This window comes from Artibeus jamaicensis, unplaced genomic scaffold, assembly GCF_021234435.1.
Source record: "Artibeus jamaicensis isolate MK-2021 breed Jamaican fruit bat unplaced genomic scaffold, CSHL_Jam_final contig_387, whole genome shotgun sequence".
Taxonomy (NCBI): domain Eukaryota; kingdom Metazoa; phylum Chordata; class Mammalia; order Chiroptera; family Phyllostomidae; genus Artibeus; species Artibeus jamaicensis.
The window spans coordinates 9,806,164-9,828,529 of NW_026521812.1; the positions used below are offsets into that span (position 1 = coordinate 9,806,164).

At 39.8% G+C, this 22,366-nt stretch overlaps 1 protein-coding gene and 1 pseudogene across 2 annotated transcripts; one reads left to right on the top strand and one right to left on the bottom strand.

Annotated features, from left to right (window-relative positions):
• Positions 1–12: 12 nt before the first annotated feature.
• Positions 13–16,386, bottom strand: HINT3 (histidine triad nucleotide binding protein 3). Of its 2 annotated transcripts, XM_037139606.2 has the most exons (6): positions 15,980–16,386; positions 8,693–8,810; positions 6,999–7,068; positions 5,050–5,176; positions 4,235–4,327; positions 13–2,308 (listed from the first exon to the last, which is right to left on the bottom strand). In XM_037139606.2, the coding sequence occupies exons 1-5, from the start codon at positions 16,181–16,183 to the stop codon at positions 4,277–4,279; spliced, it is 570 nt and encodes a 189-aa protein (XP_036995501.2). In that variant the 5' UTR covers positions 16,184–16,386; the 3' UTR covers positions 13–2,308; positions 4,235–4,276. The 2 variants fall into 2 exon arrangements, with proteins under 2 accessions (XP_036995501.2, XP_036995502.2); XM_037139607.2 differs by lacking the exon at positions 4,235–4,327 and having other exon boundaries at positions 15,980–16,366.
• Positions 16,362–22,281, top strand: LOC119045012 (eukaryotic translation initiation factor 4E type 2-like; annotated as a pseudogene).
• The last annotated feature ends 85 nt before the right edge of the window (positions 22,282–22,366 follow it).

The following is a 22,366-nucleotide window of genomic DNA, read 5'->3' on the forward strand; positions in this document are numbered from 1 at the left end:
TTTCTAAAACAGGTTTGTTTGTTTAAATCCTCACCCGAGGATATGTCTATTGATTAGAGAGAGAGAGGAAGGCAGGGGAGAGAAAGAGAGAAACATCTTTTGGTTGTCTCCTGTACCCACCCTGACTAGGGGTCAAACCTGCAACCCAGGTATGTACCCTAATTGGGAATCGAACCCGCAACCTTTTGGTGCATGGGACAATGCTCCAACCAACTGAGCCACCTGGCCAGGGTTTAAGATAGGTTTTAAATTAGCTTTGTGTTGAGCTAATGTTATAGACAGCTATAGCTACCAAATTCATAAACTACTGAAAAGACTAAGTGAATTTTAATTGCAGTAATTTGATTATTAACCTTTATAGGTAAAACTGCCACTAAAAATATAAAGTTTCAAGGGGTTTCCAACAAAGAAGGAAAATTTACTGTGAGAGAGTATAAACCTATATAAATTAAAACAACTGGCTAACACTTCTTTAAAAAAGATTCATAAGGCATTGAAAATTCCTTAAGTATTAAATGTTATTATCATAATATTGTCAATTATATCATTGCAAATTCACATAGTACAACATGGCATACATGTTGAATATTCCCTTTCTGTATCACACGTGAACTGATTTATAAAAGCTTGTAGTTGCCGATCTATGTAAGTGCTCAGCAAGCTACTTAACAACGCAGTTAAGATTTAACTTGTAAATCTAATTTGGAGGATCCATACCACTACTCCCAGATCCCTCTCTCCACCTCTAGTGAATAAAATGGAACTTGGGCATTCATATCAACTGTGAAGTAAATAATACTGGAAGAAGAACACAAGAAAAGTATACCTGGGTCTCTCAATCTAAAGTTCCACTGCCTACCTGTCTAACATTGAGTCTTAAAGACTCAATTCTACTGCCACCTGCTCACAAAAGATTTCCCTCCCCACAGCCTCCTCTGCAGACATTTTAGCACTTAACAGACTCAGCTGTAATCATCGGTTTTCTCTGACCCTTGTGTGAGCAGCTAAAGGCAGTCCTTTCTCACTTCCGTATTTCCCACTCCTGGCAACATCTGGTGCATGTTCAATGCTCAGCAAATATTTGCTGAATGAATAAAATGAAAGAATGAACTGAACATCAGTGATTCCAGATGTTGTAACTAAACATTGTAATTAGTATTTCATTACTTAAAACTATGTTTAATATCATGTAAAAAATAAGAAAGAAGACCAGTCGTCTTAGCCAATTTCAAACATCAACACTTCAATCCTCACGCTCAGTCACAGTACTCACTAGACACTGGCTCGAGAGAGCATTAGCTTTCAGCCTCTCCTCTTTATCCTACAGTGATATGATGAGTCCAGATTAGCAACAGGACAATTCCCAAAGAAGCAGGCCCCACAAAATTATGTACCAATACAATTAACACTGTTATTAAAATAAAATTTCTCATCCAAGGCTTTCTATCTCTACTTTGAAACCAGGCTATTTCCATGATAAAAGCTAGCTCTGATCATTTTTTAATTCTGATTTTCCTTTGGTACAGTAAACAAGCCATAAAGCAACAATTTCTGCCAGTTTTAATAAATTAATATAACCAGTTTATGTTTCTTACCCACAACTTCTTACAAGTAAAATTCAGTTACAGTGAATTCCCTCAGACAGTCAAATTAACTGGTATTGCAAAGTCACTGTTAGAAGTCATTACACATATTATATAGCTTTCAGGACTAATTTATTACACAGATTCCAGGCTTCAAGAAGTGAAAACTGAAATCTGAGTAAAAAGTGATATATATACAAATTCTTCCCATCAAGATCAGAGATCACTCTGTAGCTCAGTACTCTTTATTTTTAAATTTTATGTGCAAAATTATGGAACTGTCAAGAAATAGTCAATTTCTTTTTCTCTTTCATAGTAATAAAGACTCCAACAAAGTACTTTCTATACCAGTTTATTTTTCCTAATATATTATAATTGACTATAGTGAGAAATGAAAATATTTGAAAAAATTTTAATATAGAGTCCTTCCTGATTAACAGAATTTGTTTTAATGGGATTTTATATTTAGTATCTTAAATCTTAGACAAGTAACCATTAAAGTCAAGGACAAAGTGTTCATATAACTATATCGCAGATCCCAGGAAACAGATGTTCAGAAAAGATTTCAGGCTACCCAATAATAGCCTCTTATAAAACCCAACAAACCTTACCATTGTAATCTGAATTAAAAGGAACCAAAATATTAGTTTATGTTGAGCCAAGATTAAGAAAATCTTCCACTGTTGTCATTTTCATGTTCTTAGTTTTTCAATCAAATAATCAGCCTGTAATTTCAAAAATACAACATACTTTTTATTTCAGATATCACAGTCAGTGTGAAATAATTCTACTGGCATCCCTATTATTATAAACCACAGCAGACAAGCTGGATAATACAAATTCTGTTCCTAAAGGTATCTTACAAAACAACTAAATATAATAGTTTTATAAAATATAGTAAAGGTATTCTACATTGCATATAAATAGGCATATTTTATCCACAACCACACTGCATAGTCATTAAGAAGTTGCAATAGGAAAAATAAATATAATCCTAAAGTTGTTAAATGTAAACTAGACATGGAGGAACCCTAAATGCATTATTACTAAATGGAAAAAAATCTGAAAAAGAGTACAGAACTGTACAACTACAACCAAATGACATTCTGGATGAGGAAAACTGTGGATAAATTAAAAAGATCAGTGGTTACCAGGAGTTAAGGGGGGCAGACAGATGAATAGGCAGAGCACAGAGAATTTTTAGGGCAGTGGAACTATTCTGTTTACTGTAATGGTGGACACATGTCATTATGTATTGTCCACACCTACAGAATGTACACCACCGAGAATGAACCCTAACCTAAACTATGCACTTTGGCTGACAGTGCTTTGCCAGTGCAGATTTATGGGGTATAACAAATGCATCACCATGGTGTGGGATGCCGACAGCTTGTGAGTGTGTGGGGGCAGGGTTTGTGGGAAATTTCTGTACCTTCCATTCAATTCTGCCGTGAACCTAAAACTGCTCTAACAAATAAAGTCTATTTAAAAAATTAAAAGTAAAGCCTTCAAGTTGCACCATTTCAGATACTTTTCTCAATCATCTTATAGACCTAGAATATTATATAAGAGGTTTTGGAATAAACTTTAATATCTTTATCTTGATTTTTTTAAAGTCTCATAATATGTTGTATTCTGACAGATTTAAGAAGAGTTCAGATTCCCAGGATGAACCATTAACAGATCTTATAACTTTGTTCATTTTTTCCAACTAAAAAGTTATGTAAGAATAGTTTAAAACATTACAAAAGTGATTTTTTTTGTTTTGTTCTTAAATTTTTTATTGCGGTGAAAAACTACACATAAAATTTAACATCTAAACCATTTTTTTTAAATGCACAGGTCAATGATATCACATATATTCACAATGCTCCGCAACCATCACTGCCATACACCCCCAAAACCCCTTTCAACTTGCAAAACAACACTAGGTATCCACTAAACAGTAACTCCCCATCCTCTGCCCCTCCCCCACCCTCCCAGGGCCTAGCTCCTGGCAACCACCATTCTACTTTCTGCCTCTGTGAGCTGGACTGCTCTAGGTACCTCGTATAAGTAGAATCATATACTATTCGGTTTAACGTCCTCAGGGTTCATCTATATTATAGCATGGGTAAGAATTCCCTTCATTTTTTTAAAATTCATTTTTTAAATACAGTTGACATACAATATTATATTAGTTTTAAGTGTTTAACATAATGGTTAGACATTTATATACCTTAGGAAGTGTTTACCCCCATAAGTCTGATACCATAGTTATTACAATATCATTGAGGATATTCCCTATACTGTACTTTACAACCCCATAACTATTTTACAAATATGTATTTTTAATTAATTTTTATTATAAAAGCATGGGTCATGTAGAAAATTAGAAATACAAATAAGAAAAAAATCCTTTTTACCCCACTGATATTTTAGAGACCAAACCAACTGTCCTACAGAATTTTCCATGTTTTATTTCAAATATATATACACAAAAATTTCTTAAATATAGTTTTAATTAAATAAAATCATCTAGACAAGTTGAAGAGAGGAATAAGTTTGAAATATTAAGTTTCTAGAAATAAGATGCCTTTGAATTTCTTACATATTATACTATGACTATAAAAAAATAATATGCATTAACTAATGGTAATTATTTAATTTACCATTTGATCATTATTCAGACACAGCAACTACAGGCCACCTTATCATCGTGGACACAGAAGACAGGAGTCTGATAAATCACTACTCACGTGGCACTGGAAGGACAGAGTCATTTAGGAACTGAGGCTGCTTGACCGTCAGGCCCCAGGGCCTATAACCAGCTGAATTCTATTCTACTGAGTTCTATAATTACAGAATTTTGTAACTTACTAGGCACAAAGCTTCAATCTCAGATCTGGTAGATGATGCTACTTCTGCAGACCTTTTTTAAGAAGTTTAAACTATCAAAAATTACAAAAACTCAATTTCTACAATAACTATGATGATGAGGACAGACTACAAGCTACATTAACTGAGTATGTACTATTTGCAAGATACAATTTTAAGTGCTGTACAAATAAATTATTTCATCAATTCTCTTACCAACCCTAAAAGTAGGTATTATTACTTATACACAAGTCAAGAATTTGGGCCTTGAAAAATTTAAGTTACTTACACATGGTCCCTCAAGTAACTAATGAAGCCAGAACTTGAATCCAGACTAAATTCCGGATTCTGAACTATCAATGCCATGGTCATTCTCCATCATATCCTCTGCTTGCAATGGGGAGACTTAGCTATAGCTTCTCTTCCTATAGATCTGATGATCTGGAAAACCCCCCAAATTAAAAGTACTATTTTGGATATGTGCAAGCAGTAGTATGTTAAAACAGATGATCAAGTATGAAAGCTGTTGGCCAGAAAAGAAAAACTACAAGAAAAAGGACAGATATTTTAAATATTTTTGTATGCTGCTAGTATATCAGTTAATACTTACTGTGATGAACCAGTATGAATTCACTCTATAAACCCATTTTGAAAAGAAGCCAAATTGATCCACTGGCGCCAGAACGTGAAGGTGCAAGTGGGAAATGGAACAGAAGGGTGGCACGTGGAAACCCATCCTGAACAGAAAGGCAACAGACCACTGACACATCGTTTCTATGACACTTCAAAGCTATTTTTCATGATAAAACACAGAAATATTAAAGAGATTTAAAATAGGTTACCCAAGGTAGATTTGTGTTCAGACATTGCTTTTCCTGTTTTTCTGTATCTACTTCGGAATACTCACACAGTTCCTCTTCTCTTCGCATTTAAGCACACAGTACCATAAACGCTTCCTCAAGGAAGGCCTCGACAGCATATCGTGCCTTAGTAAAACCTTCATGAGTTCTGAGTTGGCATTCCACCCTATCACTGTCAGTATTTATCATATTAAGCTTTAATTCTCCTAAAATATGCCTCAGCAATGAATTTTGAAGAAAAGTACAGGACACTGAAGGATGGTTCATTATTCCAGGACATGGCCAGTAGATGGCGTGCTCTACCCTTTAATAAAAGCAGTAAATCCTGTCCTTACCACCAGTAATTCAGTAGAAAAATTAAGTATATCATCATTTAAAGAGCTTTATCATCACTTGAGTATCTTGTTTAATAATGTAAGGTTAGGCTATAATTATTAATACTCATTTGCTTTATACAACACTAGAGAATTCCTTTGACTAGTAGAAGAAATCTTTCGTATGATTGAACCTCTCAAAAATCCATCTACATTTTTGCCAGTCCACTCACTCTAAATGGAAAAGTCACAGAAGTCCTACGCTGTATCAGTACAGGACTGACCATGGACGTCAGACGTGCAACACACACTGAAAAGCTACCACCACTTCCTAGAAAAGAAGACTAGGTTTTCCCTCTGTGAAATACAAGGCATAGAACGTGGACTCAAGCAATTGGGAAGCTAAAAGAAACTCCCTTTCACTGTAAAGATGGGGAAGCCATGATCCAGAAAGTTTACGAGGCTCCCTAAAGTCCCGATGTTCGGGAGCGGTACAGTGAGGATTTAGACGCAGTGTCCGTTCTTATAGCCAGCAGCAGCACGCCTGTGGCTGGTGAGGGGATGTGCTGCTTTTGACCAAAGGATATCGAATGCCACCTGTTCCTTGTCATTATTACCCTTGGGTAGTATTTAACCATTTTCAGAAGATTCTCACACATTGTCTCATCTGAGCCTGCAGTAGGCAGAGCAGGTATCACCTAGGAGAGGTTAAAGACTTGTCTAAAAAGTAACAGGCGGTATCAGCACAGTACACACAGCAAGTAGCACGGATAGCATCAGATCTCAGGCCTCTCAGAATTCCAGTTCAGAGGTGCCAGGAGTCATCTCCACTCTACCTGCCTCGGAACTGCTTTGGTCACACAAGAAAAAGTCACAGAAATGTTTCAGAAAGAAAAAGAAAAAAAAACAGTTGCCAAATTGAACATTTTGTGCTTTGGCTCAAACTTTGACAAATGCCAGAGTTCAGTTTAGCAGGCAACATATTCAGGTTAATTTCATGCTAAACATATAATAATGTATTTTTAAATCACATAAAATATTTTCTAAGGAAAAGTTGATTTACACACAGTTTTATAGATTTTATCAATTTATACAGTTTTATGGAAATACAAATAATGAACAAAAAGTGGACTTGTAACTATCTGCCTACTCACTGCTTGAATAAACTTGTCTATCCAAACTATAAGCGGCAATTATCAGGTGCTGAAGCACAAGAAGAGGAAGGTTTTTATTTCAGTTTACCCTACCAATAACTGTGCACTCACTTTGAGGAACACTGCATTTAGACTGTGAACTCTGTCACCTCTGCCTTCTGTTCCCACGAGGAAATAGTATTTCCGAAAAACCAACTGTGAATATTGGTTTCTACCTGGAAGTCTACATACCTCGCATTTTTGAAGTCAGTGAAATTATTCTTTTCAAGAATGGTTTTCCCAGCAGTAACCATGTTTTCAACTGTAAAACAGGAAAGTATATTACACCATAGGAGACATTAAGTTCCCAAAAGCATTGTTAATCTTAACTTTTAGGATCATAGTCAAAATGGTCTCTAATAGATAAACATTTAAAGACACATTCAATGCCTTCAGTTACTGAGAAGTTTGCTTATCAACAACGGAAATGACGGTTCCACCTATCACAAAATACCACACATGGGCTGACTCTGAGCAGTTGTTGAGGGGTATTATCGAATGACTATTTAGGACATCTGATCCTACTGAGGTCTAATTCTAGTTATACGAGACCAAGCAATTAAAAATTGTCTGAATTAAGAAGACAAGAAAACAATGAATTTGTCTTCGAGTCCACATTAGGGATTATGAGATCCCTTCAGGTCACCTTAGCCTTGACTAGCTAAATATTTGTGGGCCTGTTTTGGCTTCCAAACTCTATCTGCCTCAGCACCTTTAACTGTCTCAGTGCTTTATGGCCTCCAGGTGGGACTACGCCTCCCCACTAGGAAAACTTTGGTAACCCTCCATCTTCAAATCACAATGACAGTAACCATCCATCTTCTGTTTCTGAAGGGTATAATTACCTGTTTAAAAGGGGGGAAAGTGAGAGATTTACAGAGGTTAGTTGTTATAATAAGGTTTCGAAATCTGTTCCTGATGCTTACTTCTCTAAATGAGGCTGGATGCAGGAGGCTGCCAGACCTCACGTCAAAAATAAGCTCCCATTACTTCTAGCCAGAGTGTACATGGTTTTCCTCTGAGATATGCCAGATAGCACCAAAATGTGGGTAAATATAAAAAGCTATTTTCTCTTATACTTCCTTTAAAAGATATATATGACTGTTTAAAACAATAATTTTAACAGTATTATGGGGTTAGAAAATATGTAGATGAAATACATATGACAACAATAATAAAGTGTTGCAAAAGTTTCTCACACTTTACATGAAGTGATACAATGTTAACTCAAACAGGCTGTGATCATTACAATATGTGTCTTTTAATCTCCATAGTGCAACCACTCAAAAAAATGGGAAGAGGGATACCTAAAAAAGAGAACAGATAAAATGAAATACTAAAAAAAAAAAGATTTTTATCAACTACAAGAAGGCAGGAAAGAATAAGCAGGATGACAAAAAAACAAATGGGACCAAGAGAAGACAAACGACAAGACAGCAGATCTAAATCCAGCTACAGCAGAAGTTACATTAAATGCTTATGCACTGAGCACTCGGGTAAGAGAGGTATTTTCACATACACTAAAAGAAAGAAGAGAAGTAACTGCACTGCTATCTTCAAGACTTTAAATACAAAATTCAGTTTGGCTGAAAGGATAGGAAAAGCTAACCAGTGCAAACAGTAAGTAGTAAGAAGGTTGAGGCAGCTAAATACCATTCAAAATAAGCTCAAGAACTATTTCCAGAGATAAACAGGGACATTTTAGAATGATAAAATACAATCATTTTACTGGAAAAAATAAAAAATGTTCAAATTTTTCATAATGAAAGCTTCAGAAAGTCATAATGCTCCTTTTCATAATACTTGGCTAGGCTTTTTAATTGCCACTGCTATCACTAATGCCAACGAAGATGACAGAACCACCAGAAATACTGCCATCATCTTACCAAGTTCTATCTGCTCCTTCTTTAGGTCTCTACAGTTTCCAATATGCTTCTTTGGCACCACAAGGTAATGATGAGGTGCTGCTGGTTTGATATCTTTGAAGCAAACTAGGTCTTCATTCTAAAAGAAAAAAAACCCATAACATTTGTTAGTGAGTTTGTTAAAAAAAATTACCTAGTGCTGCTCAGGCCTGTTGTAAACATCAGAAATCTCAGTCTGATAGGAAAATGGTACTTATGTTACAACTAAGCCCCACTGGGCAATTTTGTGATTATGCATTAAGTTGCAAAGACAAGCTTGAGCATCCTTCATGAGATGCTTGTGTATTCCAGAGAATGAAAGGTCTTGTATAAAGTCAGTTTCAGGGAAACAATTATGAATGAGGTTCATTAAAACTTCACTGGCAACAATCCCAGAGTTATCTTTATTTCACTGTCTACTTCTCCATCTCCACCCCAGGGGTTTTTCACTCTTAATATGTACTCTTAAAGGTCTGACTACAGAGTGATAGCAAAATTGATGAATACTTTTTCACATTTAATTTCTTTCCAAAGCAGCATGTTCCTCAATTATAACCCCATCTACATAGCCAGGGTTACATTTTAAGCATTTTTATAGCAACTGTATACAAGATCTTCTTCTTTATGTTTACTTACCACTTTACAGCACTAAAAAGCCATTGAAATGCTCAAACACGCACCAGTATATGGTAACTAAGCCATATGTCTAATCCATTACATCAGTTTCCTGGTTTAAATACTCCATACAGTAGTATAAGGAAAAAGCAAAGAAAACCAAAAAGGGAGTTTTTCAATCTATTAACATTTTAGTTTCAAGTTCTCCAAGAGAAAAATCTATATTACTTAATAAACTTATTCAATATCTTATACTAAAAAGTTAGTCGAAATTAAATAAAAATCAGTATCAATAAGCATAGCTTCCCTCAGGAAAACTCCCACAATGCATTAGTTCTCCATTCAAGGATCCAAAACTCAATTTGCGGGAGAATCTCATATCCAGTAACCTTGGTCCAATGAGAATGCTAAAAGAAAACTGCATATAGTGCGTCGTTAGCCTCCTTAGATTGCCCACACTGCCCATCAAAGCCTCAGGTGACGGACAAGCCGACCTCCGGGGAGAATAACTTCTGTGTACTTCAGCTCTCAGTAGAGCCACAGTTGAACTAGAAAAAACAAGGTATTATGTAACATTTCCCTAAGACGTCTATCAAATGCCCACAATAGTACTTTAAAGTACTGTTAAAATATTATATAAAAATGCTGTTTAAATACTGACTTTGTTGCTGTGTGCACTTACATACCTTCAGCACAGAAGCTGCTAAAATGTGAAGGCACAGCAATACAAAAATCTTGATTATTTTTCCATCTATTAAGTGTAACTTGCCCATAAGATGGTAGTGGGGAGGGGAACATCCTGTATTTTTAAGACCTTGTGCTAAACATTGACGGGCCCGCGGAGGGTAACAGGAACAAGGGGGAGGGCGCTCAGACAAGAACCGGACTGAGCGTCCTGCCTGCAGAACGGGGGCGTGACGCCGCATCTGAGTCTGAGAATCCTTCGTAACGGCCAAACTTCAGGAAAAATCTACGGCAACTGTTCCTTTGTGCTAAAGTATCAAGAAAATGAAAGGGAAAGAACTTGTGTTACTCCCCTTGGTTAATGTAAGACAAAAGCTTGAGGCCGAGACAAAAAAGTAAGTAGAGAGAGAAAATCATGAGAAGTGACCACAGACGGTGTACACAGCACACAGTCCCCGCCGGCGAGAAAGTCCTCTGGTCAGCGGAGAGGAATTTCCGGGACGTATGGGCAGAGGCTCAGACCAGTTGTGTGTGTGTGCATGTGTGTGTACATACACACATACATGTGTACATGTACGTATATACATTTCTCTTTATACACATACACATGTGGATATATATGTATATAAAGAGCAATCCTAGAAGGCTGGATGGCTTGGGGAACCCGAAAACAACTCCTAAAACAATTACATCAACTTCGACACATTTTTATTATGGCTTTTTGAGCTAATAGTAACTTTAAATATTGACATCCATGACATGGATCGTTTTAGAAAACGATGAGACCAAGGACCACAATATGTTTGATTCTTTGACATTTTTTCGCTGTGTCTTTAGCGCTTCCAGATGAGAAACAATTAGTGCTGGGGGGAGACGCAGCACAACAAAAACTGCCACTACTGCACTAATTGATTCGTAACACAATAATTGACTCATAACACAGTAACTTCGATGTCTTTATTTCCCTTCAATTATGGCATTAACTTTTTTAAATCCAGAGATAATCCTTTCTGGTAGAGAATACAGTCTGATTACCATTAGTTTGAGATAATGTAGCTGAATTCTACCTCAAGGCAAGAGTAACACTGCTTTAGATTCATGGAACAAAAAAATACAGTCTAGGCCCAGGGCGTCTCAGTCAGTTGGAGCCTTGTCCCACACACCACATCAAAAGGTGAGGGTTCAGTCCCTGGCTGGGGAATGTAAGAGAGGCAGCCAGTCAATAGATGTTTATCTCTCACATCTATGTTCCTCTCTCTCTCTAAAATCAATAAACATATCCTCCAGTGAGGATTTTTTAAAAAGTAGTAATAAGAAGATACAAATAAAGTCTAAAATAAAACAGGAGAAAAAAATTACAGCTCCTAAAAACATGTTTTCTCACACTCCATGACTCAGGCTCAAGAATGAACCAAAAGTCCCGTTCTCTGTCTTTGTTTCCCAAACCCCTGTTTTGAAAGGTTTTGTTCACTAAACGTCATATATGAAGAATTTTCCCAATTCTAAGTAACAACAAAAAAGATCAATATTACTGTCATCACCAGAAATAGATGAAATTCCTGTCAAAAGCAAGAAAAAAAAAACCCTTGATATCTTAGCCTATGCAATCAATGATGGAATTAGATTTCCATTAAGCTTTCTAAAATGCTGAAACTGGTTGTCTGAAGTCACCCTCTCTCCCATACTGACCCAGTCATTATTCAGACTTTTCATTTTAAGAAAGACTATTCTCCTATTCCAAAGACACACTGGCAAAAAAAAATGCAATGATGTATGTACAAGGCTACAGAACAATTCATGATAGCAAAAGACTGAAAATAACCCAAGTGTTCATAATTCAACTAGGAAACTGACTGAATTGTGAAATCCACACAATGGAGTAACATGAAATCATACACTTATAAATTATAAAATCATTTCTGGAGTATACTTCTAAGTTTTAAAAAAAAAGCAAGAAGCAGGAAAGTGGTTACGCTATCTTTTGTGTAAAAAGGAAGAATACAAACAGAAACACACACATACACATTTACTTACAATGGAAAAATAAATCAAAAAGTTTTTTTAAGTTTCTTATGGGGGGAGAGGAACAGGGCAGAGATGACAAGAGAATGGATACTAGGTTTTTCCAAATGTGCTTTGCTTTACAATTTTGACTTTAAAAAAATCAACATTTAACATACATTTCTGGACTTAAAAAGAAAAACAATTTAGCCCATAAAAATGGAAAACAAAAAGAAATCGGTGAACCTGACTGTATATCATGTTGGATAAATAAGCACACAAAGAAAGGATGATTTCAAGTGACTTTGAAATGCAAAATTTTGACTATCTATCCATAATGACACCCACTAAAAAAGAATGTTTTATTTCCTGCTTTCAATTCAAATATAGGCAAGCTTCTCAAGTGTGGGACATGTCATATTCATCTCCGAACGCCAAGTGAATAGCACATACTAAGCCTGCAAAACTCGAATAAATAAATGACAGTTGCTTAAACAGAAAGAGGAAGTTCCCGGGAGGAAAGCTGTGATAGACGTTGAACGATCCCATCCCTCCCCATGACTATTTTCAGACAGAGCTTTCCACAGCGACTTTCTACTACTTTTCGTCAACATTGGTACCAAAGTATACAAAATTTAAAAGCAATTTCTAGGAATCGAAGAAATATCGAACTCTGCAAAGTTAAAAAAACTCACTTGTCCTCTCACTAACCTAATTTTGTATTTAGTATAATAAAGACTGAATGAAGAGGCAGAGCTGGGTCCCTTCCAACTCCACGGATCAGTGCAGCAAGAGTCCTGTTCTGGATGCACTTATTCTGTACAGCAGATACACTCACTCCTTCTCCCCGGCAGCTACTTCACCTCCGCTCCTTTCCCCTACTCACCATAGGTTTCATGACCTATCACTTCAGCCAATCTCTTATTCAAAAATTCTTACCTTTGTCCCATTGCACTTCCATAACACCCGTATGGCCAGGCCCCAACCCTGGGTCGACACTACTGCCCACCTTACGTGCAACTAGACTTAGGCTGCTGGAGGAGTGCAGAAATCACACAGCCGAGAGACGGAAAACTAACTGTCCTCAACCTCAGCGGACCCTCAACACTACACAACACCCTTCTGTCCCCCTGATCCTCTTTCCTGACCTCCAGAGAAGAGTCTTCGGACTTCTTACTTCTAAATAACCAGGTAATTTGTTCCATCCCTCCTCTAAGCCTTCACTCAAATGCCACCTTCTTGGTGCAGCTTTTCCTGACAAAAATTAAAAAATTGCATCCCCTTTCTCTTTTATTTTTCACCACCTAATAAACTATGTATTTTACTTAATATTTTGCTTATTGTTGATTGCCTGTGCTCATGAGTATGGGGATTTTTGCACTGTTTGTTTACTTCGAACAAACTTAAAAATCAATATAACCCCTTGCCTGGGATACAGAAGTACCCGGTGCAGAGAAGGCATTCATTCAAATACTGAGCGAGGAATCAGTGCAGTTTCCTCTCTCCCAGGGACGAAGCTCTAACCCCCTGGGCCACTGTAGCTATCTACCTCTCTCCACTGGCATCTTCCAGTTAGTACCGAAACATGCCAACATCTTCGCGGCCTTAAAAAGCTTTCTCTCAACCCCCAGTTCCCCCTGTAGCTATTACTCCCTTTCCCTCCTCCCCAAGATTGCCAAACTTCCTTCAAAAGTTTTCTATATATTTTTTAAATTGTCCATATTTGCTCTCTTCAATTTTTCATCTCCAGGTTCTTCTCAATCAACTACAACCTGCCTTCTGTCTCACTGCTGCACAGCAACTGTGCTTCTAGAGGTGAGTGACCATCATTTTGGGGACAGAACCAGCTCTGATCGAACTTGGCCTCTCCACAAGCGAGTAGAAGGGTGACCTATCTCAGACTTGAGAATTCAGGAAAACTGATATTGCTGCCCATTTCTCTCTGCTTCACATATTCCCTTTTCTGAGCCTTCCTACCTAGCTTTCCTTCTCTTTCTTCAACTGTTCCTTCTGTCCCCTTTTCACATCCTTTTGCTCTGCCTCTCCCTTATAACATCAGTGTTCTTTAGGATTCACTGTAGCCCCCCCCCTTCACTTCTTACTCTACATATACTTCCTAGGTCATCTCCTCAGTTACCCTCTTTTCAATTTCCATCGATAAACTGGCAGTTCATGTAATCTGGGCTAGAAATCCAGATTTCTACAGAGTTGCTGGACTACCTAACCACTCACTGGACATCTGCACTTAGATGCCTCACACTCACCTCAAACTCAGGTCCAAAACTGAACTCATTGCTTTGACCCTCCCCACCACTCCCCTGGCCATCTGTTCTCCTCTATATTCCAATCTGAAAGAGATGGCACCCGTCTACCCTGGCCAGAAATCTGGAAATCAGCCTGGACCTCCTTCTTTCTCTTCCTCATTCTCCCATGTCAAAAATCAGGGTTTCTCAGCCCAGGCACTATCAGTAGCTGGGAGCTAGATAATTCGTTGCTACAGGGGGCTGTCCTGTGCACTGTATAATATTAGCAACCTTGGCCTCAACCCATTAGGTGCCAGTAGTCCTCCTTGACTGCACAGTTGCTACAAAGAAAAGCATCCCAAGGCATTCACAAAAGTCCCCTGGGGAGCCATTGCTTCCAGTTAAGAACCACTCATCTGCTTCCATCAATAAGTCCTGCCTTCTTTACCCCCTAAATATCCCTAAACCCTGCCACTTTCCTCACCCCCGCTACCGCGTCCTTATTTCAGGCCATCATCTGTCTGCATCACTTCAACAGCCTCCAGACTGGTCTCCTCCGATCTAAGGAACGGTGCCAGAATGATCTTTCAAAGATCAAACCCCTTTAGGTAACTCCTCAACCCCTCCCCCCAACCCAATTATTAAACATTGTGGAGCTTCCCTTCACTCTCCAGATAAACAGAAAACTCCTTAAAATGAACTGCAACACCCTTAATAATCTGGCGCCTTGTTTAACTCTGCAGCCTCACCGTTCACCTCAAACTCTAAACTCGCCATTAGACTGTTAGTTCTAAGGCACAAAACGAACCTCTGGAGGCGCTCTCCACCTAAGGCACTGTTTTCTCAACTGGCCAGCTCCTGCTTATTTCTAACGCGCCTCACTTCCTGGAGAAAGAGCTTCCCCGACCCTCCCAATCAGGATCAGGAGCCCCTCCCACAGGCTTGCACAACGTCGCTTCCCCCACCCCACCCCCGCACAGTGCACTGCAGTCAGCACCGCCTCCCTCCGTTCTCACGCCCCCTTCTACATTGTAAAATCTGAACAGGGACTATCCATTACCTTATCGATGACCCTTCAACACCAAGTGCTTAGAAGAAATTCAATTTAATTTTAGCAAATACATGAATAATTAACTACAAAAACAATCTTTGGATTCTAGTATTTGGGATCCTGAAGTCTGTTTATTTAAAGGTAAGTAGAACCGACAGAAAAAGTGTGTACCGGATATGTTTTAAGGCTAGTGTTCTTAAAATGCGCACACGTGCCAACCGGTAACACTTCCAGGAGCTATACCCTCCAGTGGAAATCAGACGCTATTGAGCAACAGCTTGACCTCAGACCTACTCCCCCACCCCCGAGCCTATTTTCAATCTAACAACAACCAAAACAAAACCTTCGCAATTACTACTAATATCCATTTTCTACTGGTTTTCGCTGCTTCTCAGTAGCGGAGTCTGCAGAATTTAAAAGCAAATACCTCGATACCTGCAGAGACAGGCCAAATGTTTGGCCTCATCACTACATCTCTTCGGCTCAGGACAGCCAAGCAACAGCTGGAGAAACTCCCCGTGCGAAGAGAAGGGAGTCTGTGACCCACACTCGGACACCCAAACTCCCCCAGCACCACTCACTCAGGTTCCTCCGCCCCGTCCCCACCAAGACTTAGCTCGCGAGCAACCAGGGGTGACCGGTCCCCACCCACGCCGGCTGCTCGTGGTTGCCCACCTCACAATACAGGAGTTCGGTGCCTGGCTCCTGCCGCCCTGCAATCCGGCAGAACACGCACTTGCTATTGTAGTCTTCGGGCTCCGCTGACTCTCGGGCGACCTCCGCGGTCTTCGACGAAGGCACCGTAGGCTGTGCAGTCGCCGCGGCTGCCTTGTAGCAGGGTTGTGATTCCAGGCTACAGTGCTTCTGCTCCTCCGCCATTGCCCCCGCCCCCCGCAGCCCCGAGCCTCGGCTTCTCCCAGATCACCGGGCCTAGACCGAGTCCGCATGCCGCACGTCCCCGGCCTATCCTCCTGGCGTCGCCCTTCGCTAGGTGCTGGGCGGAGCCGAGTTGGGCGCACGCGCTGATCCAGGCTGACGCCAGTGGGTGGGCGACGTGATGCTGGGCCAGCGGCTGGCCTCGAAGCCTGCACCACGAGGGGGCGAGCGAGTACGCAACAAGGACCACAGGCGGGAGCCTGTGCAGAATGCCGAAATTGCTGTGCCCTCTGCGTCTCCTTGGTGATGACGCAAGACGTCCACAAGACGCAGGAGCACGCCCCTCGTTGTGGTGACGCCACCAGCGTGCCCTAACTCCCAGCCCAATGCGATTTGTTGGGTATTGTGGACGTATATTTCCCAAGCCCTGTAATAGACAAGGCCCCCAGAATATATTGAGATGTTGTAAAGACAAAGGTCTAAAGAGAGCGAACAAAATTTCTAGAGCTTTCTTTTCAAGGTACATCATGTTTGATGCTTTTGCCTGCCTTTTCAGCCCAATGGTTTTAAGTGCATAGGATGAAAATGTCCAAAACGGAACCTCACATCTGTTTCCTTGCTGTTAACAGCACCAACTAGATGAAAATGGAGGCCTTGGTCATAAATTCCTCATGCACAGTGTGATGTGGAGTCTCGTAGTTTATCGTCTGAAATATCACAGAAATTTGCTGCTAATATCTCATTATACCTCATCCCGACTACTGCAATAACCTTCCGACTAGTTTCCCTGCTTGACCCTTCTGTCACTCAAATAAAATCTGTTGAGTCACTATCACACCCAAAGAAAAAGTTCCAGTTCCTTAGCTGGGTATTCAAGGTGGACTGTGATTTGACCTTAACTTTTTCTTTCATAATACTTGGCTTTTGCTGAACACTTAAAATGTGCATGTAATCCTTAAATCAAGCTAGGTTGGTTTTCTATCTCACACTACAGAGATGAAGAAACAAGCTCAGAACGACTTGTCTAATACCATACGCAACTAATCATTGATAGTGACCGTTCGGGTAAATGTTTATCCAACTCCAGAACCCTCCAGGCTTTCTGAACACAGAACTTTTTTTAACACTGAAATTTTTCTTAAACTAGCTCATTATAGTAGTCGTAACCTTGGAATTTGTTGATTAGAAAACAGGTAACAGCCCTGGCTGATGTGGCTCAGTGGATTGAGTGCCAACCTGCAAACCAAAGAGTAGCTAGCAGGTTCAGTTCCCAGTCAGGGCACCTGCCTTGGTTGCAGGCCTGGTTCCCAGCTGGGGGCACATGAAAGCAACCACACACTGATGTTTCTCTACCTCTCTCTCTCTTTCTCTTCCCCTCTCTCTAGAAATAAATTAAATATTTTTTAAAAACATGTAACCAAGTCTTTTTACTGAATTCAGTAATGTTTTTGAATGAATGCATCTTGTATTGAACAAAAGCATTAATATATTAAAAGTATAGTATGTGTTCAAGACATTTGTCCTTCCTTTTTCAGTTTTCCAGAGGTTTGGTGAACAGTAATACCTTCATAGCCCCTCGGGGGTCCAAGGCAGGGTTCAGAATTAATGCATGACTTTGTTCAATGTGTCTACTATTTGCATGCATGAAGTACACCTTCACATGTGCTTTTATCCACACTGTTTCCTCTGTTTGAAATACTGATTCCATCCATCTCTGTACAACCAAATTCCACCTCCCAAGTCACTCCTCAAATGCTACCTTCATGAAGTTTTAATTAATCAAACTGAAATGGTACTTTCTCTTGTCAATTCACACAGCAGTTTTCAATACTTGTCTTGTAGACCTTATTACATTGTATTATATACTATTTATGTATATATTTTTCCGATTAGAAATTATGCTCCTTGATGAAAAGAACAGATGTCTTTGAATATCCCATAGTGCCTAGTATAGTGCTTTGCATGTAGGCAGACACTTAACAATTGTCTAATGAACAAAAGAATGATTAGGAACAAGGGTGCTGCATAGGAGTGTTCAGTTTGCACACTGTAGAAGAACAGCACAAATAGACTGATATGACTGAGTTGGGCATGGTCCTGCAAAGTGAAAGGTCTCTGGTTCAATTCCTGGCCAGGGCACATGCCTAGGTTTCAGATTCAGTCCCCAGTTGAGTCATGCAGTGATCTATGTTTCTCTCTCACATCTATGTTTCTCTCCCTCTCTTTCTCCCACCCTTCTCCTCTCTCTAAATAAAATAAATATATTCTTTAAAAACAGCACAAAAACAGCACAATAATTCACATCAATGACAAATATTAACTTACACAAAAGCATATTCCAAGCCTCCTCACCAAGTTCTGGAGCAGTGGTGAGCTGACTCCTACAAAAACCTGCCTTAAGTGTATATGGCCACACACACACACGCACACACACACTCACTCATATTTACTCAAGAGACCCTTCACCTACATACTGGCACACTGAAAGCTGATGACACCTACACAAGTTATACTTGTCCTGACTTCATTTCTAGTGAAGACTGCAATTGCTTCTCCCACTTACCTGGCACTTTCAAGGACTTGCTTCTCATTCCCCAACTCTAAACTGGATATACTTGCCTACCATGGAAATGGGAGGAGCAACACAAAGTATTTAGAGATTGGCTGGAGTGTGTGTCCTGGTGTGGGAAAAAGCAGAAGTGTAGGTGGCTGTACGTGTGCAGACAGAGATGCTACAAATGCTGCTCTGGGTAGCTCCTCTGGGAAACAGCCATTCGGGTTGTGTAACAATGAAATCTGATTTGTGAAATGGAATGCTGTTTTCTAATCGCATAAGAACACCATATGGGCTCGCAGCAGTCCTGCTTCAGAGCCGGCCCTGGAGTCAGACAATTCTACAACTTACTGTCTGTGAAGACTTACGTTATTTACCTTTCTGTGTCAAGGCTTTCTGTTTCTTTATCTATAAAATGAGGCTAATAATAATGCTTAATGCAAACCCTTGAGCCTGGAAGCCTAGCATAAAGCTGTCAATAAATCTTAATGATTATTACCAATAGGTAGTGATGGTAAAACAATTTAAGTGATCAGATAGTTCACTTTCTTTTTTTTAATTTATCTATCTTTAGAGGTGAAGGGAAGGAGAGAGAGAGAGAGAGAAATATCAATGTATGGTTGCCTCTTGTGTGTCCCCTGCGGGGAACTGGCCTGCAACCTAGGCATGTGCCCTGACTGGGAATTGAACCATGGTTGCTTGATTCCCAGGCCCACACTCAATCCACTAAGCTACACCAGCCTAGATAGTTCACTTTCTTTTAAATACAAAAGCTTTAGTGCTCATAAGACAGAGACTGGGTTATGCTTTGTAATGTCTTTTGCCCTGTATGATGCTAACTAGAATAAACTTGAAGCAACTAATGATCTTGTTACGACTTTGGAAAATAATGTTTTCAATTTTAGAGGTCAAATTTCTTGTTTGCTAGTATCTACTATATAGTTACTGACTATGAACAACTTAGAAAATTAATAGGGGATTTACCCATCATTCTCACATCTTTAGCTACTTTTCTTTTGGTTAAAAACACGACTGGAAAAAACATGAAGGTGTTGCATGTAGAATGATGCATCAGGATATATATTATTTAAAAATAATTAGGATGTGGATGTAGGGCATATTACTATTATCAGTTGCAAGCTTTTATTAAAAGCTAAGTTTAAACATTACACCATTATTAAAACAAGACTTTCCCTGGCCAATGTGGCTCAGTTAGTTGGAGAGTTATTCTGCAGAACAAAAGATCATGGGTTCAATTCCCCATCAGGGCACATACCCAGGTTGCAGGTTCAATCCTCCTGATTGGGGCATGTACAAGAAGACAACCAATAGATGTGTGTCTGTTTGTCCCTCTCTCAAAAAAGCAGGGGAGTGGATTTTTAAAAATGTCCTCAGGTGAAGATTTTAGAAAAGGCTTTATTTGTCCTTGCTTTTCCCATCACTTACTCACCATTTCTCTACTCTTGTTTGCATCCAGACCCCTCGAAAGCTGACTAAATTCTCCTGAACCCTTCCCTGCCTCTCTTCTCACATGGTCCTAGCAGGCTCTCCCTGCCACCATTCCATCCGTACTATTCTGTTAAGGGGACCAATGCCTTTGTGTCTCCACATCCAATGGTCATTTCTCAGTGCTTGTCTTTTAAGTCACAGCTCATCATTCTATTCCCCTGGACAAACTCTTTTTCTTTTGGTCCAGGACACCACACTTCAGCTTTCCTTCTACTTGGCTGGCTGTTCCATTTGAGTCTCCTTGGCAGCTTCTTCTCTTCTTCCAAATCTCTCTCATCTCTAATGGTCCTTCCCATCTTCTCTCTCTCTCATATGAAAAGCTGTGCATATTTAATGTACCCAACTTGATGAGACTCTTCTCTTTAGTGCATTCAGTCTCTTGGTGATCTCACACAGGCTGTGTCTTTAAACGCCAGGTACAGGCATACCTTGTTTTATTGCACTTTGCTTTATTGTACTTCACAGATCATTTATTTTTTACAAACTGAAGGTAAGAGCTTCCACCAGAGAAAAGATTATGACTCACTGAAGGCTCAGTTGATGGTTAGCATTTTTTTGCAAAAAAAAAAATATTTTAAATTAAGGTACATTTTAAGGTACCTAATGTATATTTTTAGACATAATGCTATTGCAAACTTAATACACTACAGTATAGTATAAACATAATTTTTATATGCACTTGGAAATCAAAAAGTCTCACTTTATTGCAACATTGATTTTACTGAGGTGGCCTGGGACCAACCCACAATATCTTCAAGGAATGCTGACTTATGCCAATGACTCCCAAATTTAAATCTCTAGTATAGACATTGTCCCTGAAATTCCAGACCTAAATAACAAATACCCATTCAACCACCCCATCACCATGTTAAAAACACGCCTGAAACTGAGCTCCTATGGGGGGAGCGCCTCTTTTCCTCCCCAAACCTGCTACCATCTGAGCTGAGGGAAACTCCACTGCACCATCTGCTCAGGACAAAAATTTAAAAATCTCTTTTGATACTTATCTTTAACTCTTCATATCCAGTCCTTCAGGAAATTATTTTTATTTTATTTTATTTCATTTCATTTTAATTGTTCAAGTACAGTTTTCTGTCTTTTACTCCCATAGGAAATTCTTTGTAGAGTACATCCAAAATCTGATGCCATCACTACCAGAATCTTGACTCAGTCACTGCTGCCTTTCATGTGAATTACTCCATAACCTAAGTGGTCACCCCACTCCTAACCTTCCTCCCACTCTCATTACTGTCTAGTCTTTACACGGCAGCCAGACTGAGTCTTTTAAAAGGTATATCACATGGGACTGGGAAAGCAGAACTCACTCCACGAGGCAGCGGTGACAGGGAGAGGACGAACAAGTTTGACGTTTTGAAAGCTGATGACAGTGGGGACGATGATCAGAATGAAGAAACCAGTATCCAGAAAGATGGCAAGGAGGAAAAATGGAACAAGACAAAGGTTAGAGCAGGAGCAAGAGGAAGGCTGTCTCTCTGGACCAGCAGAGCACCACCTGCCATACAACCACACATTCTGGTGCTCCAGGAGAGCTGCCGACTGACCCCCCGAATTCACAGAACTGTGAACAGGACATCAAACGGATTGGCACCTTTGCCCCTGTGGAGCAATTTTTGAGGTTTTATGGCCACATAATACATCCCAGGGACCTTACGGGCCACAGTGACTTCCATCTGTTTAAAGAAGAGATTAAACCCATTTGGGAGAATGATGCAAATAAAAATGGTGGCAAGTAGCTTATTTGGCTACGGAAGGGCTCGGCATCTCATTGCTGGGAGACTTTCATGCGGCCGTGCGGGGGGAACAGTTCACAGTTGGGAAGGAATCTGTGGGGCTGTGCTCTCCATCCAATTTCACCAACCAAGCAACCGCAGACCAAATCCAGGATACCCTTTGGCAAGTGCTTAACCTGCTTCCCAACACCATCATGGAGTACAAAACCCACAATGACAGCATCCAAATGCCCGGCAGGCTGGGCCCCTCAAGTGTCCGTTCTCAAAACCTCTGGAAGCTGTGGTAGAGGCTGAATGGGCCACAACCCTCTCCCTGTCTGGATGGCACCAGCATGGAAGCTGGCATCACTGGAGCCTCGTGTGTTGCTGTGC